The sequence below is a fragment of the Ophidiomyces ophidiicola genome (assembly GCF_022830035.1).
Source record: "Ophidiomyces ophidiicola strain CBS 122913 chromosome Unknown scaffold_36, whole genome shotgun sequence".
Taxonomy (NCBI): Eukaryota; Fungi; Ascomycota; class Eurotiomycetes; order Onygenales; family Onygenaceae; genus Ophidiomyces; species Ophidiomyces ophidiicola.
The window spans coordinates 116,728-129,254 of record NW_026054676.1 but is presented as its reverse complement, the minus strand read 5'-3'; the positions used below and the strand labels follow the sequence as shown (position 1 = coordinate 129,254).

The following is a 12,527-nucleotide window of genomic DNA, read 5'->3' as shown; positions in this document are numbered from 1 at the left end:
CAGCGACAATCCCCCAGACTTCAATGCAAGGACTGTGAATCTCACAGGTCGGGTCGCGGCGGTAGTGGGCTTCAGGAGGTCGCAAAGAAGGGATTGAAGATATGAGGGCCAGCTCAGTATAAACTGATCCAATATCGCTGGGCTCTGAGGTGGAAACGATTCAGGGGGTTGACGGGTGGTAGGCGTGAGGTAGCGGTAGTGAGGGCTGGAGAGAGTTCTTCTTTGAGTTGGAGAACGAGCGAAATGGCGAACCAGGAGACAGCAACACACACTGCAGCCAGTATTGGCGGCGAAATTAGCCTTCTCGCAGGTATCAATACGGGCATGTTACGCTCCGAGGCACGCCCAAATGCGCCCGTCCACCAATCGTCTGCGTCTCCATAAATTTCGGTACAAGGCCGGACGGAAACGTACCCCACAATCTCTTGGTCGCGACCGATATAAGCAGCTTTGGCTGAACGCACGCGAAATCTGGTCTCAACTGCGGGTTGTCCTATCTCTGCGCTAGTATTTTCGAATTCACCTACATTGGTTTATTCCCTGTTGATCCTACTTGCCTCTGCTATAGCAGTTTCAGCTGGTCTAAGGGGCAGCTGGTTCGTAAATTTCATTACCATTCGTACTCCGACTAAGCCCAATCGAACCACCCATAGTTCCATGGGTCCGGGTATCCTTGGCGCAGGCTTGGCTGGTTTGCACTTGTTTGGTTTATTTCCTCGCATATCAGATGAAGGTTGAGCAGGAAGTATGTGATGTGAAGGCTTGCGTGATACTTAGCAGGTTAACCCTAACCCTAACCCACTGGTCATCGATACCAGTTACTTTGAGGCTCTACTCCGTATAGACATTTGAAGTTCCCAGAAGTATCATCAGTGCCGTGCCCCGAATTCCTTGAGAGTTTAATGTCAGGGCAATACTGTCTATTACCTAATATAGATAGCACTTGATTTGGGTAAAGCCGCCTGTTTGTCACTAATATTGGTAGCAACTATTCTGAAGAGTCAAACTTCGACATATCTGGTGTCGTATGTACATGAGCTGTAGGATTTCATATGACTTTCAAAAGGTGTAGGCAGTCTCGATAGAAGTTCAGGCGCATATTTAAGAGATGAAATAATATTTTGATGTGTTGTGTAGCTTTGTTGAATAACAAAAATTTCATTGTTACGGCATATGGCGGAATATAGGCATTTTGCTAAATATAGTATCTCCATAAGTTTAGGTATGTACGATCTTTGGTCTCTCTTTCCCTGCCAGGGTTTTGGGGCGTGCATTACATGTGCATATGCACTCCCACAAAGAGGTCTTTGTAAATACGAGCCAAGCCGCACCCATTCGCTATAGGGGCTTGATGTAGAGTGCAGGGTATAGATGAGCGCACGGCAAGCTAGGCCTTGGAGATTTCTTGTCGCCTTCTCTATATATAGAATTTAGGCGCGGGTATTATTGGTATATTGCGCGCTGGTCGCATCAGCTTCCGTGAACATAAAAAAGGAGCAATAGTTTGGTTTCACGAATGGAGTCTGGGTCCCTGGCATTAGAAATTGTTTTCCACCTCAGGTCCATGTTAGGAAGCGTATATCACTAGTTATCTCCTTGCGGGAAATCGGTTATTACTGGGAAAGCTGGGTAAAGTACCAAAAATGACATACGACTTAGATGTACTCTGTATAATCAATGTGAAATACTGCCTGTCGATTATTTCTTTCTATTTTTCTCGACGAAGGTGATATGCACTCTGTCCATTTGTAATGTATATATTGTAGTTTGCAGCCAAATTCTTCAGCACTGTTTATATAGTGATAAAATACAGAGGAGAAGCCGAGAATTCAAATAGAGTGTGCGAGCTCAAGTGATTGTTTCGCTGATCATAGATATTGTTGGACGATTTGGAATCTGGATGACTAACTAACTAGTTAGTTAACTAACTCATCCCCGTCGCTTACTCCCTCTGCTAACGTAAGCAGCCTCGATCCACAGCAAATTTTCGCCTTCTCGTCTCCCACAACCATCAACTACAACGACCCGTTGGATTGCCTGTGAAGCATCGCACTCGGCCGTACATCGCTGCTGCCGCAATAACTTACCACTTATTTTCTAGAATTATATTTGAAACCAGTTGTATCGCGTCGACAGTTTCTACTGCCTTCGAGTCAAGGGGTGCCCAGCATGCCTCCGATACCTCATGTACGGCCTGAGAATGTTCTCAGGGTAAGTTGCCATGTTGATTCACGGCCAATTTTGGACTGGATTTTGGAACTGACTGTTATTTCGATTTTAGCGAGCCGAAGAGCTCATTGCCGTAGGCCAGCCCGCGGCAGCCTTGTCTGTTCTTCACGAACATGTCACATCAAAAAGATCCCGCAGCAGTCCTATTGCGTCTCTTGAACCGGTTATGCTTCTTTTTGTTGAATTGTGTGTCGATCTCAGAAAGGGAAAATCTGCTAAGGATGGCTTGTATCAATATAAAAATATTGCACAAAACTCCAATGTCGGAACTATTGAGGTATGCGCTGTCCTTATTTGTTTTCTTGGGAAATTGATTAGGCTAATCGAGGTGAAATTTTAGATGGTTCTTAAAAAATTCATCGAGCTTGCAGAACAAAAGGTTACCGAAGCTCAGACTAAGGCTGATGAAATCCAATCCTCACTTGAGTCTGCCGCGCCGACATCCAATATTGAAGATCTTGACGCCATTGAGACTCCAGAGACAATCCTTCTTGCCACAGTGTCCGGGGAACAATCCAGAGATCGCACAGATAGGGCTGTTGTCACACCATGGCTCAAGTTCCTTTGGGAGACTTATCGCACCGTTTTGGAAATTTTGAAGAATAACGCACGCCTGGAAGTTATGTACCAGGCGACAGCTCTTCAAGCCTTCCAATTCTGTTTAAAATACACTCGCAAAACAGAATTTCGCCGATTGTGCGAGTTGCTCAGAAACCATGTTCAAAATGCCGCCAAGTATTCTGCTCAGATGCACGCGATCAATTTGAGTGATCCAGACACACTTCAACGGCATTTAGATACTCGCTTTCAACAGTTGAACGTCGCTGTTGAGCTGGAACTCTGGCAGGAGGGATTCCGCAGCGTTGAAGATATCCACACACTTCTTAACCTGAGCAAGCGACAGCCTAAGAACATCATGATGGCAAATTACTACGAGAAACTTACAAGAATTTTTATGGTCAGCGATAATTACCTTTTTCACGCTGCGGCATGGAACCGATACTATAATCTTTTGCGACAGTCTGCGATTGCACTTGCCGCAGGCCAAGGGTCGAAGAAAGATAACCCATCAGTATCGGAGACGGACATGACAAAAGCTGCCTCTTTTGTTCTGCTATCCTCTCTTTCTATCCCTGTCATCAGTACGTCACGGTCCCGCGGAGCATTGGTTGATGTGGATGAAGTGCGAAAGAATAAGAACACACGCCTCACCAACCTTCTTGGCATGCCCCAGCCCCCTACTCGTGCTTCCCTTTTCAAAGATGCTCTCAACAAGGGCTTACTTAGTCGCTGCCGCCCTGAGATCCGTGATCTTTACAATATCCTTGAAGTAGACTTTCATCCTCTATCTATTTGCAAAAAGATTACGCCTATTCTGAAGCAGATCGGTACCGACCCTGAAATGGAAAAATATGTTCTACCCCTACAACAAGTTATTCTTACTAGGTTATTCCAACAACTATCGCAGGTTTATGAGACCGTTGAGCTGAAGTTTGTCCATAATCTTGCACATTTCCCAGAACCGTTCCAAGTCACCCCATCAATGATCGAGAAGTTCATCATGAATGGTTGTAAGAAGGGAGATTTGGCTATTCGCGTTGATCATGTTTCTGGTGTCTTAACATTTGAGTCTGATATTTTCTCTTCTACCAAAGCTCTTCATGCTGGAAGTGTTGCTGGGTCGGCCGAAAGTGAAGTAGGCTCCGTTCAACGCTTGCAGAATACCCCAGCTGAAATTGCTCGGTCTCAACTTGCTCGACTAGCCAAGACCCTTCATGTGACCTGCATGTATGTCGATCCATCTTATAATGAATCGCGGCTCAAAGCGAAACAAGCTGCACATGAAAGAGCTCTTGCTGGCGCTGTAAAAGAGCACGAAGAGACTCTTGCTCGGCGAGTCATTATTGAGAAGAAGAAAGAAGCATTGTCAAATGCGCTACAGAAAAAGCAGCAGGAGGAAGAGAACCGCAAACGAATGCGTACACAACAACTTCAAGAAGCTGAGAAACAGCGCCTTCTGGACGAGCATCGTGAACGTGAGCGCAAACGAATGAAGGATGAACAGGATCGCATCCGACAACAAGAATTGAAGAAGCAGTTAGAAGAACTGAAAACTGGTGTTAAGGGCATCGATGTGAACCAGATTGACCTGGAAGAGCTGGACTCCAATCGCCTCCGTGCCATTAAGCTTGCTCAGCTCGAAAAGGAGAAAAACGATTTGAACGAAAAAATCAGAATCACATCCAAACGAATCGACCATTTAGAGCGAGCATTCCGCCGGGAGGAATTGAAGCACTTGCCAACTGACTACGATGACCAAAAGAAGCGAGATTTGGAAGTATATGAGAAGAACAAGGCAGATACTTTGGAAACTGCCCGGTTGAAGCACAAAGAAGACGTCGCCCTTAAACATCGCCTCAGCCGCCTAGTACCATTTTTCAATGACTTCAAGAAAAACGTTTCAGAGAAACGACACGAGGAGTTTGAAAGGCGCCGCAAAGCAGCGGAACGGGAATTTGAACAGAAAAAGAAGCAACGTATCAAAGAAGTCCAAGAACGGATTAGACGTGAGCGAATGGAGCGTGAGGCAGAAGAACGTCGAAAAGTTGAAGAGGAAGAGCGCATTGCACGAGAAGAACAAGAGAAGGTTGCCAAAGAGGAGGAAAGACGACGGGTGTTGGCAGAGGAGAAAGCCGCCAGGGAGGAAGAGAGAAGGTATGTATCCTGTTGCCCCTTGGCGTATGATAATTCTAACCGATTATGTAGGGCACTGGATGAAAAGGCCGCTCTTCAACGACAACGGGAGGAGGACGCCGAAAAACGGCGCGCTCTTCGCAAGGCTGGCGCAGCACCGGAGCCAAGAGCTCCAGCTCGTGCCTCGTCTCCTGAACGCACTGCTCCACGCCTTAACCTCCCCAGCCGGGGAAGCGGCATTTCTTGGAGGGATCGTCCCAAGCCTGAAGATAGCGCTTCTGCCCCTGATGCAAAATCGGCTCCATCCCGGGAAAACCCCACTTCGAAACCAGGTGGGTACGTTCCGCCGCATGCTCGACAAGGCGGATCCTCAGATCGTCGTGATTTTGGTCGTGCCCGTGCTGCTCCTCCGGAAAGACCTATGTCAAGAAGCCCTGCTCCTCCCTCGTCGTCTCCTGCTCCCCCAGAGAAGCGTATGGAGTCAAAGCCTGGTGTGTGGAGATCCTCAAGAATGACGCAACAGCAGCAGTAGAGAGCGAATTGCCAGCGATTCGGTTTTATGAACGAAGTTCTTGCTACCCTAGAGTGATTCCACGCGCCCTTATGGCTCAGTTTCCCCTTGCCCCATCTTTGATGCCTTTTTCTTTTTTTTCCTCCGGTCAGGTGTTAAATATTATCCATGTGCTTTCTCTGCATTCTCAGGATTCAAAAGTGCATATTCTCTGTGCTTTTAGTTCAATTTAATACTGTTCCGCCTGTCAACCTGTTTGTTAAGCCTTCTAGTCTATCCTCTTCTACCCCCACCTGTTTGTAGCCTGGCATATTTGTGGCTTTTCAAAACATGTACGGTTATGTATTATGTTTTAATGTATGCTACATGATTTTCCACGCAAATGTCTTTATCTCAATTTACACCTTCACATTTCTGCAAATTCGAGTTATCTTTGCGAAAACCGTTGAAAAAAAGAGAAAATTGGTCATGGTACATGGTGCGGCATGGCTCCCGTTTATTTTTGTTGCACCCACCTGACAATTTCTAATTATTTCTTAAAATTGAATTTTCTTTCCCGACGTAGCGAGGTTGATGAGGTTGATGTACGTAGAATGAAAGATTGGGATGAGAAATGAACCAACCTCTTTTGGCATTGCTCTATTCTTCTATTCAAGGAGATCGTATCTCGATTCGCTTTTAAATCTATGTGTTCATGTAGGTGCCAGTACATTGAATGAAGGGATAGAATGGGAATTATAGAGTAAACAAATGTGTCTGGGAGCAAGGTGGAAAACCAAGAAAAAGGAAAGTACATGAATAGTATGCCACCTTGGGCCAAAGTTCTTTTTTTCTTTTGCCTTGTAAACGAAGAACATAGCAGATTGTGGTATACAAGGAAAAGTAGTAGAATAGAGGAGCAAAAGTTTGCCCCAGTCAATGCAAATTATGGAAGATTCGTCGTGCCGTTACGATAATAGTGCAAAAAACAAATAGATATCTCAAAGATAAGAAAAAGGATTTGAAGAAAGTTGATACTTAGGTAACAGTGACCTCAGCTGCCCCGAATAGCCTGTCTCGCCATTCTCCACATACAGCTTCAAACCCACTCACGACGCTCTGGCAAATTACACCAGCTTCCCTCTCAGCGATGCGCGCATCCCAACCACCTTTTTCAATCCATCGAATACCCTCCTCGCGCGCCTCATCCTCTTGTCTCATATCTAAGACAAGTTCGCGGACAGTCTTAAGACGCCGAGAGGCGGTAGAGGTGAGTTGGCGGGACTCGTGGACGGTGTCATTGAGAATGCGTAGGGTGTGTGTGAGATCAGATGTCTGAGAAAGTAGGGATTGAAGAGAGAGGAGTGGTGTCGATTGTGAGTCTGAGCGCAAGTGTGTGGAGTGGTTGGAGTCAGTATGTTGGCGGGTAGAGAGTTGATGCTGGCCTGAGTCAGGAAAGGGCAGGTTAGGCAAGAGAGTGTTGATCAGGGAAACGAGATCGTCGATGGCATCAGAGGAAAGTGATGGGAAGGAGGAGATAAGGAGCGGATGTGTAAGGGTCTGCAAGGAGCGTGTTTGATGCGTGAGATGCGATGCAAGTGAGGTGTGCGCAGTGATCAATCTGGGAAGTATGTTAGTATGTGATAATATGGAAGAGGACCATACTTCGTGTACCTGCTAGCACTATTCTCAATGCTTGCCTGGCCGACCAGTTCTCGCAAAAGACCAATAAATTGATCCACGACTCCAATTTTATCATCGCCTCCCGTGGTCCATCTCACCAGATCTTCAATGCTAGCCATGCGCGCTTCTAACCCCGGTGATAATTCACCGGGATCCTCAAAGTCAGAATCATTGCCGTAATCAGAACCATCATATAAAGACTCATGTCGACGATGCCGGGACTGTCCTTTTGGTTTCTGTCTTGGGGGCTTTAGCTGTTCATGTTCCGAGTCTGAGTTACCCTGAGATATTCCACCCATGCCGATTCCCATATCGTGAATCGACTCGATATAAGCTTGATCATCGGTCCTTAAGGGGCTTGCGCCGTCAATAGAAATCATGACCTCTCCATCTTGCACGCCAGAGGCATCTCCCTCTGAGTATCCATATCCATACGCGTCATCGTCCCACGCCTCCGCCAACTCATCTGCTAAACTACCGATCCCCCCAGCATCGCCATCGCCTCCTACATCCGCGTGGAGGTCCGAGGCAAAGTCGCCCGAAAATCGGCTGGGTGGCTCTATTGTCCCCGAGGAAACTCGCCGTCTGGACATGGTGGGAGACTGGGGAATACACGTTCGCGGTGTTTGTGGGGAATACGGAGGGCTCTGCCCGTAGCCATTTGCAGCAAATCTTTGTGGTGAAGTAGAGGAGAGGTCAAGGCTCGAAGGTCCGCGCCGTCGGCGGGGAGAGTTAGGAGACGATGGCATTTGGTTGTTTTTTGGGAGACGATTGCTCGACCTGCGGGTGTAAATAGACCCAGCTGTGTCAAACTAACGAGAAAAAGTATTTTTCATGAGAGTATATAAAAAAGGAAAAGAAACAAGAAAATGAGTGGAATGTATCAGAGCAAAACCCAGCTTCACCCAGCTTCACGTCTGCATGTTTTGTTGTGATACGTTAATCTCCAGTCATTAATTCACTTGCTTAAGACAAGGGACTCAGGAGAACCACTCAAGGCAAACAGTTTCATGGCCGACAGCTCTAATAGTGCCAGTGTACGGAGTAGAGAACAACCTTTTCCTGGCGGTTTACTAGCTGTGTGTTTGCTGGTCGCGACTCTTGTTTCAACGCCTCAAAACGCAAACACAACGGTCCCAGCCAAGCACCCGCCACTCCCGCGAGAGCAGACCAGCTGGGCAACCCACACTTTGTACATGCATATGGAATAGACTTGCTGTTTTGGACGCCGGACTGTGTCTCTCCTCTATAATGACGTCGATTCGGCGCATGACGGCCTCTGACCTACTTTCTCTCAACCTGACCAACCTCGATCCGCTGACGGAGAACTACGATCCGCATTTCTACCTCTCGTATCTTATGAAATGGCCGTCCCTTTTTAATGTAGTCGAAGATCGGGACGGTAATGTTGTAGGCTATAGTACTGTCACCCCTCTGCTTACCGTATGACGAAGAGACTGACTTGAGCATCTAGTAATGGGCAAGCTTGAAGCTCAACACCCTTCGATGCGTCATTCTGAACACTACACCCCATGGCACGGCCACATTACCGTCCTCACCGTCGCACCCGCATGGCGACGATTAGGCCATGCTCGACGGCTTACGGAAGCACTAGAGCGCGCTTCGGACATCAATGATGCATGGTTCGTTGATTTATATGTGCGTGCAGGAAATAAAGTTGCTGTCGGAATGTATAAAGGAATGGGGTGGGTGCTTTTCTGCTATCCTATCTGCTCTCATCTACTGATGGCGATCCCTTTCTATAGATATTCGGTCTTCAGGCGCGTTGTGAACTATTACAGTGATGATCCGACAGGAATGTCAGGCGGAGAAGATGCATTTGATATGAGAAAGCCGTTGAGCCGAGATAAAGATTTGATCCATCACCGGAAGAATGGGGAAGACTTTCCTGTGAGCCCGGATGATGTCTATTGAGGCAATATCGATGCGTTGTTAACGTTTCATCCTGCTACTAATAATAAACGGGTTCTATTTTTCTAGTAAGTGAAGCTGGATGCGGTCGACATCGTCTACACCCACTTGGGCGCCGCGAAGCACTTTGTGGGTCATTCCAACACTTGACTCGTAGAGTGTTGCGACTGTAACTCCTTTGTCGCAAATGCAGTGTGATGCACATACATATACATATATAGCTCTGGCTATTGATTCAATACGAGACGGGAAGAAACCGCCAGCGCATTTTATCTAGATAACCTTGTCTGTCATACACAGTCAACACTATCTTCGAAATTTTAAATCGATTTGAGACCCAAAACACAACCTAGAGTTTGTTTGATCCCCCGCATTGCATAGTATTCGATGCAAGACTCTTCTGCTCAAGCTACTCTGAATTTTAATTACGACCAGCGCACCAGGCCCCAAAGTCGTTCATAAAGAAATACAGCCAGCAAACATAAGAACTTCGCTCGTCGGTCCGCTAGTTAATGTGCTTGGAGTCTCTCAATCCACATAACTACCCGAACTATGTTGCGAAATCGATATTCGAAGCAATAACCCTCTCAGGGCTGGTGCCATTGTAAAGAAGTTGAATTCTCCTACAAGGTGAAGAGCCGGTGTCTCTTCGTTGGAGGTTTCCTCATTTTATTGGTAACTGGTTGAATCACGCTGGTATTCTTGTGGTATCGCCCGTAATCCGACATTGATTGCTCATTGCTCCCAGTAAAGTAATAAATCGACGAACCCCAACTTCTCTCATCGGATTGCACCGCGAAGACTCACGGCAGTTTCCAAGGGCCAGCGAAACCGCAATTTTCACTACATCCAAATCATCCTTCCTATCTTTGTTAAGAGCATCTAGAGGCTTGTTTTCTTTTGTACTGCAACTAGGCCAGGAGATGGCTTATATTCGGATGATGATGATGAAGCATGCCTAGTGATGGAAACAAAGGTTACGGACAATTAATAGTCAATTGTCTAGCCATTAACCTACGACCACGGAATATCCATCGTCATTGTGCTCATTCATATTCACTAGCACCCACTGGGCAATGCCTCTGCATAGTGAAATCGTGGAAATGCTGGCGGATCAGGGCAATTTTCACCAACCAACTTCCTGGTTTCACTCAGTGTCATTAGTACTCACCTCAACATGGAAGAAATGCTGACGCGCAATCATGGTGATAAACATGCTGCTGATATGGTGGGATGTGCCAACGCCGCTTTCATACCAAAGCGCCGTTTTTGGAGGGTGAATGCTCAATTCTTTTTTGTTCTTCTCTTTGAAGTGAAGCCGTCCATTCCCGGCTTCATGGCTCTTTTTTGATTTCCTTTTAAGCTGCCCATTTGCTGCTTCAAACTCGAATGCAGCATCTGCTGATGATTGCTTGGCCACTACGCTTTCTCCCTTAGGTCTTGTTTCTTTCTTTATCCGTATATTCGCCTCGCACCGCCAGCTTGAAAGACGATGCAGATACAAGGAACTACGTACCATTGTTCTGCACCTCAAGCCATGGATCATTCTGTTCGGGAGAGGGGGCTAGTCGACTCATCGCCTCCAAGTCAAGCGTCTATTTCCCGGGATGAGACAATAGAATCGGGTGAGAAGACTATAACCGATTTTAATAGTGATGCCTTGTCCTTCGATCGTGGCTTGCAAGCTTGGCTGCAAGTTTTCGCTTCCTGGCTTCTCTTCTTTAATACATGGTATGTCTCTAAAGCAGATCTATCATCATACTTGTTAATTCAAAGGTACAAAATTCTGATATCAGAATAACTGCAGGGGCATCGTGACAGCTTTTGGCGTGTTTCAAACATATTACGAGCAGGAAATTCTTTCTCATAGATCTCCTTCTGCCATTTCATGGATTGGTTCAACGCAGTCGTTCCTCCTCCTCTTTATTGGAGCAGTAACAGGGCCACTTTTTGATGCCGGATATTCCAGGCAGCTTTTATTTGCTGGCATGTTCCTGGTGCCGTTTGGGTTGATGATGACTAGTATCTCCCAAAAATTTTGGCATATCTTACTTGCACAGGGCTTCTGTGTTGGAATAGGCTGTGGGTGTCTGTTTATGCCCTGTCTGGCCATTATTCCGCAGTACTTCAAACAAAAAAGGGCATTTGCAAGTGGTGCTGCTGCTACCGGTAGCGGTGTTGGCGGCGTACTATATCCAATCATATTTCGCCAACTTCAGTTGAGAATCGGCTTTGCCTGGGCTGCTCGAGTTCTTGGGTTTGTCTCGTTTGGCATGATCCTGGTCTCTTTTGCTATATTGCAGATCAGATTTCAACCCACCGAGAAACGTTCATTGATCCAGCTTTCCGCATTCAAAGACCCAGTGTATAGCCTATTTTGTGTTTCTCAGTTCGTTGGAATTGCTGGGCTATATAACGTCATGGTATACGTTCAATCATATGCCATTAAGAATCATATTATGAGCGATAATCTGGCATTTTATCTTCTCGCCCTTCTTAACACGGCTTCCGCCTGCGGCAGGGTCCTTCCGAACTATTTTGTCGACTATGTCGGTCCACTCAACATAATTTTCCCCATGGCCCTGGTCTCTAGCCTTCTCGCCTTTTCCTGGATTGCAATTTACTCGTCTGCCGGGATAATCGCGCTTGTGGTTCTATATGGTTTCTTTACAGGCGGTTACGTTTCAATTGCCCCTGTTGTGATAATGACCATCACCCCCGACCTTCGAGACTATGGTACTCGACTGGGTATGTCCTTCATTTTTGTTGCCACTGGTGCTCTGATAGGTACCCCGATCGGTGGCGCGATCGTTAGTTTCATGCATGGAGATTACCTGGGGGTGAAGATATTTGCTGGTGTATGCCTTTTCAGTTCCGGCGTTTTAATGGCTGCTACTCGATTCACAAAAACGGGTCCACGCCTGTTTGCGAAAGCATGATCAACAGGTTACACCTTTGTTCAAAAACGCCGTCAATGCTAGAAAGTGTCTGTTAAGCACTAGAAATCCTGGTTGAAATTGACATTCTAGATCATCGGTGTCTAAGCTAGACTCGAACTCTCGGCTGTGGCAGCATATGGAGCAGGTAGACTTAGATTGGGGGTTATAGGCGGCGCTCTGGCGATTTTGTACTTTTTCTCATTATATTTTGCAATGATATTAAAGTTAATCCGTATTCCGATGGACGTATTTCAGCGATGGAAAGTATATTAAAAGTTTTGGACTTGGAACATGTGGCTTTAGCCTGCATGAGTTAGCAGTCTGTATAATATGTCTAAGAGCACATGTATTCTTGCATTTATGGAGGAGATATTTTGAAAAACGCAACCCCGTATACAATTTTGGGTAAGCGGTGAAACGCTTGTAGAAAAATTTGAGGATATAGACTAGCACCCTCCAGTCACCCTTCCATAAGTAAACCACAGTTTTTAGATATTCACTAAGACTGTGTAAAAATTCTAAAAAATTTTACACGCCAAACTCCATACGCTATGCCAAAG

General features: G+C 46.2%; 4 protein-coding genes across 4 annotated transcripts; 3 read left to right on the top strand and 1 right to left on the bottom strand.

Moving 5' to 3' along the window:
• Positions 1-2,169: 2,169 nt before the first annotated feature.
• On the top strand, positions 2,170-5,455 carry TIF32 (eukaryotic translation initiation factor 3 subunit A; the record flags this gene model as incomplete). Its single annotated transcript, XM_049255156.1, has 4 exons — positions 2,170-2,211; positions 2,282-2,506; positions 2,570-4,944; positions 4,996-5,455. The coding sequence occupies 4 exons, from the start codon at positions 2,170-2,172 to the stop codon at positions 5,453-5,455; spliced, it is 3,102 nt and encodes a 1,033-aa protein (XP_049105884.1).
• A 996-nt stretch (positions 5,456-6,451) lies between these two features.
• On the bottom strand, positions 6,452-7,689 carry LOZ57_006134 (uncharacterized protein; the record flags this gene model as incomplete). The annotated part of the gene is made up of 2 exons (XM_049255155.1): positions 6,452-7,034; positions 7,088-7,689. The coding sequence occupies 2 exons, from the start codon at positions 7,687-7,689 to the stop codon at positions 6,452-6,454; spliced, it is 1,185 nt and encodes a 394-aa protein (XP_049105883.1).
• Positions 7,690-8,347: 658 nt separating this feature from the next.
• naa20 (N-alpha-acetyltransferase 20) lies at positions 8,348-9,031 on the top strand (the record flags this gene model as incomplete). Its single annotated transcript, XM_049255154.1, has 3 exons — positions 8,348-8,516; positions 8,571-8,802; positions 8,863-9,031. 3 exons carry the CDS (start codon positions 8,348-8,350, stop codon positions 9,029-9,031), a joined length of 570 nt encoding a protein of 189 aa, XP_049105882.1.
• A 1,534-nt stretch (positions 9,032-10,565) lies between these two features.
• Positions 10,566-11,967, top strand: LOZ57_006132 (uncharacterized protein; the record flags this gene model as incomplete). Its single annotated transcript, XM_049255153.1, has 2 exons — positions 10,566-10,759; positions 10,836-11,967. 2 exons carry the CDS (start codon positions 10,566-10,568, stop codon positions 11,965-11,967), a joined length of 1,326 nt encoding a protein of 441 aa, XP_049105881.1.
• Positions 11,968-12,527: the final 560 nt, after the last annotated feature.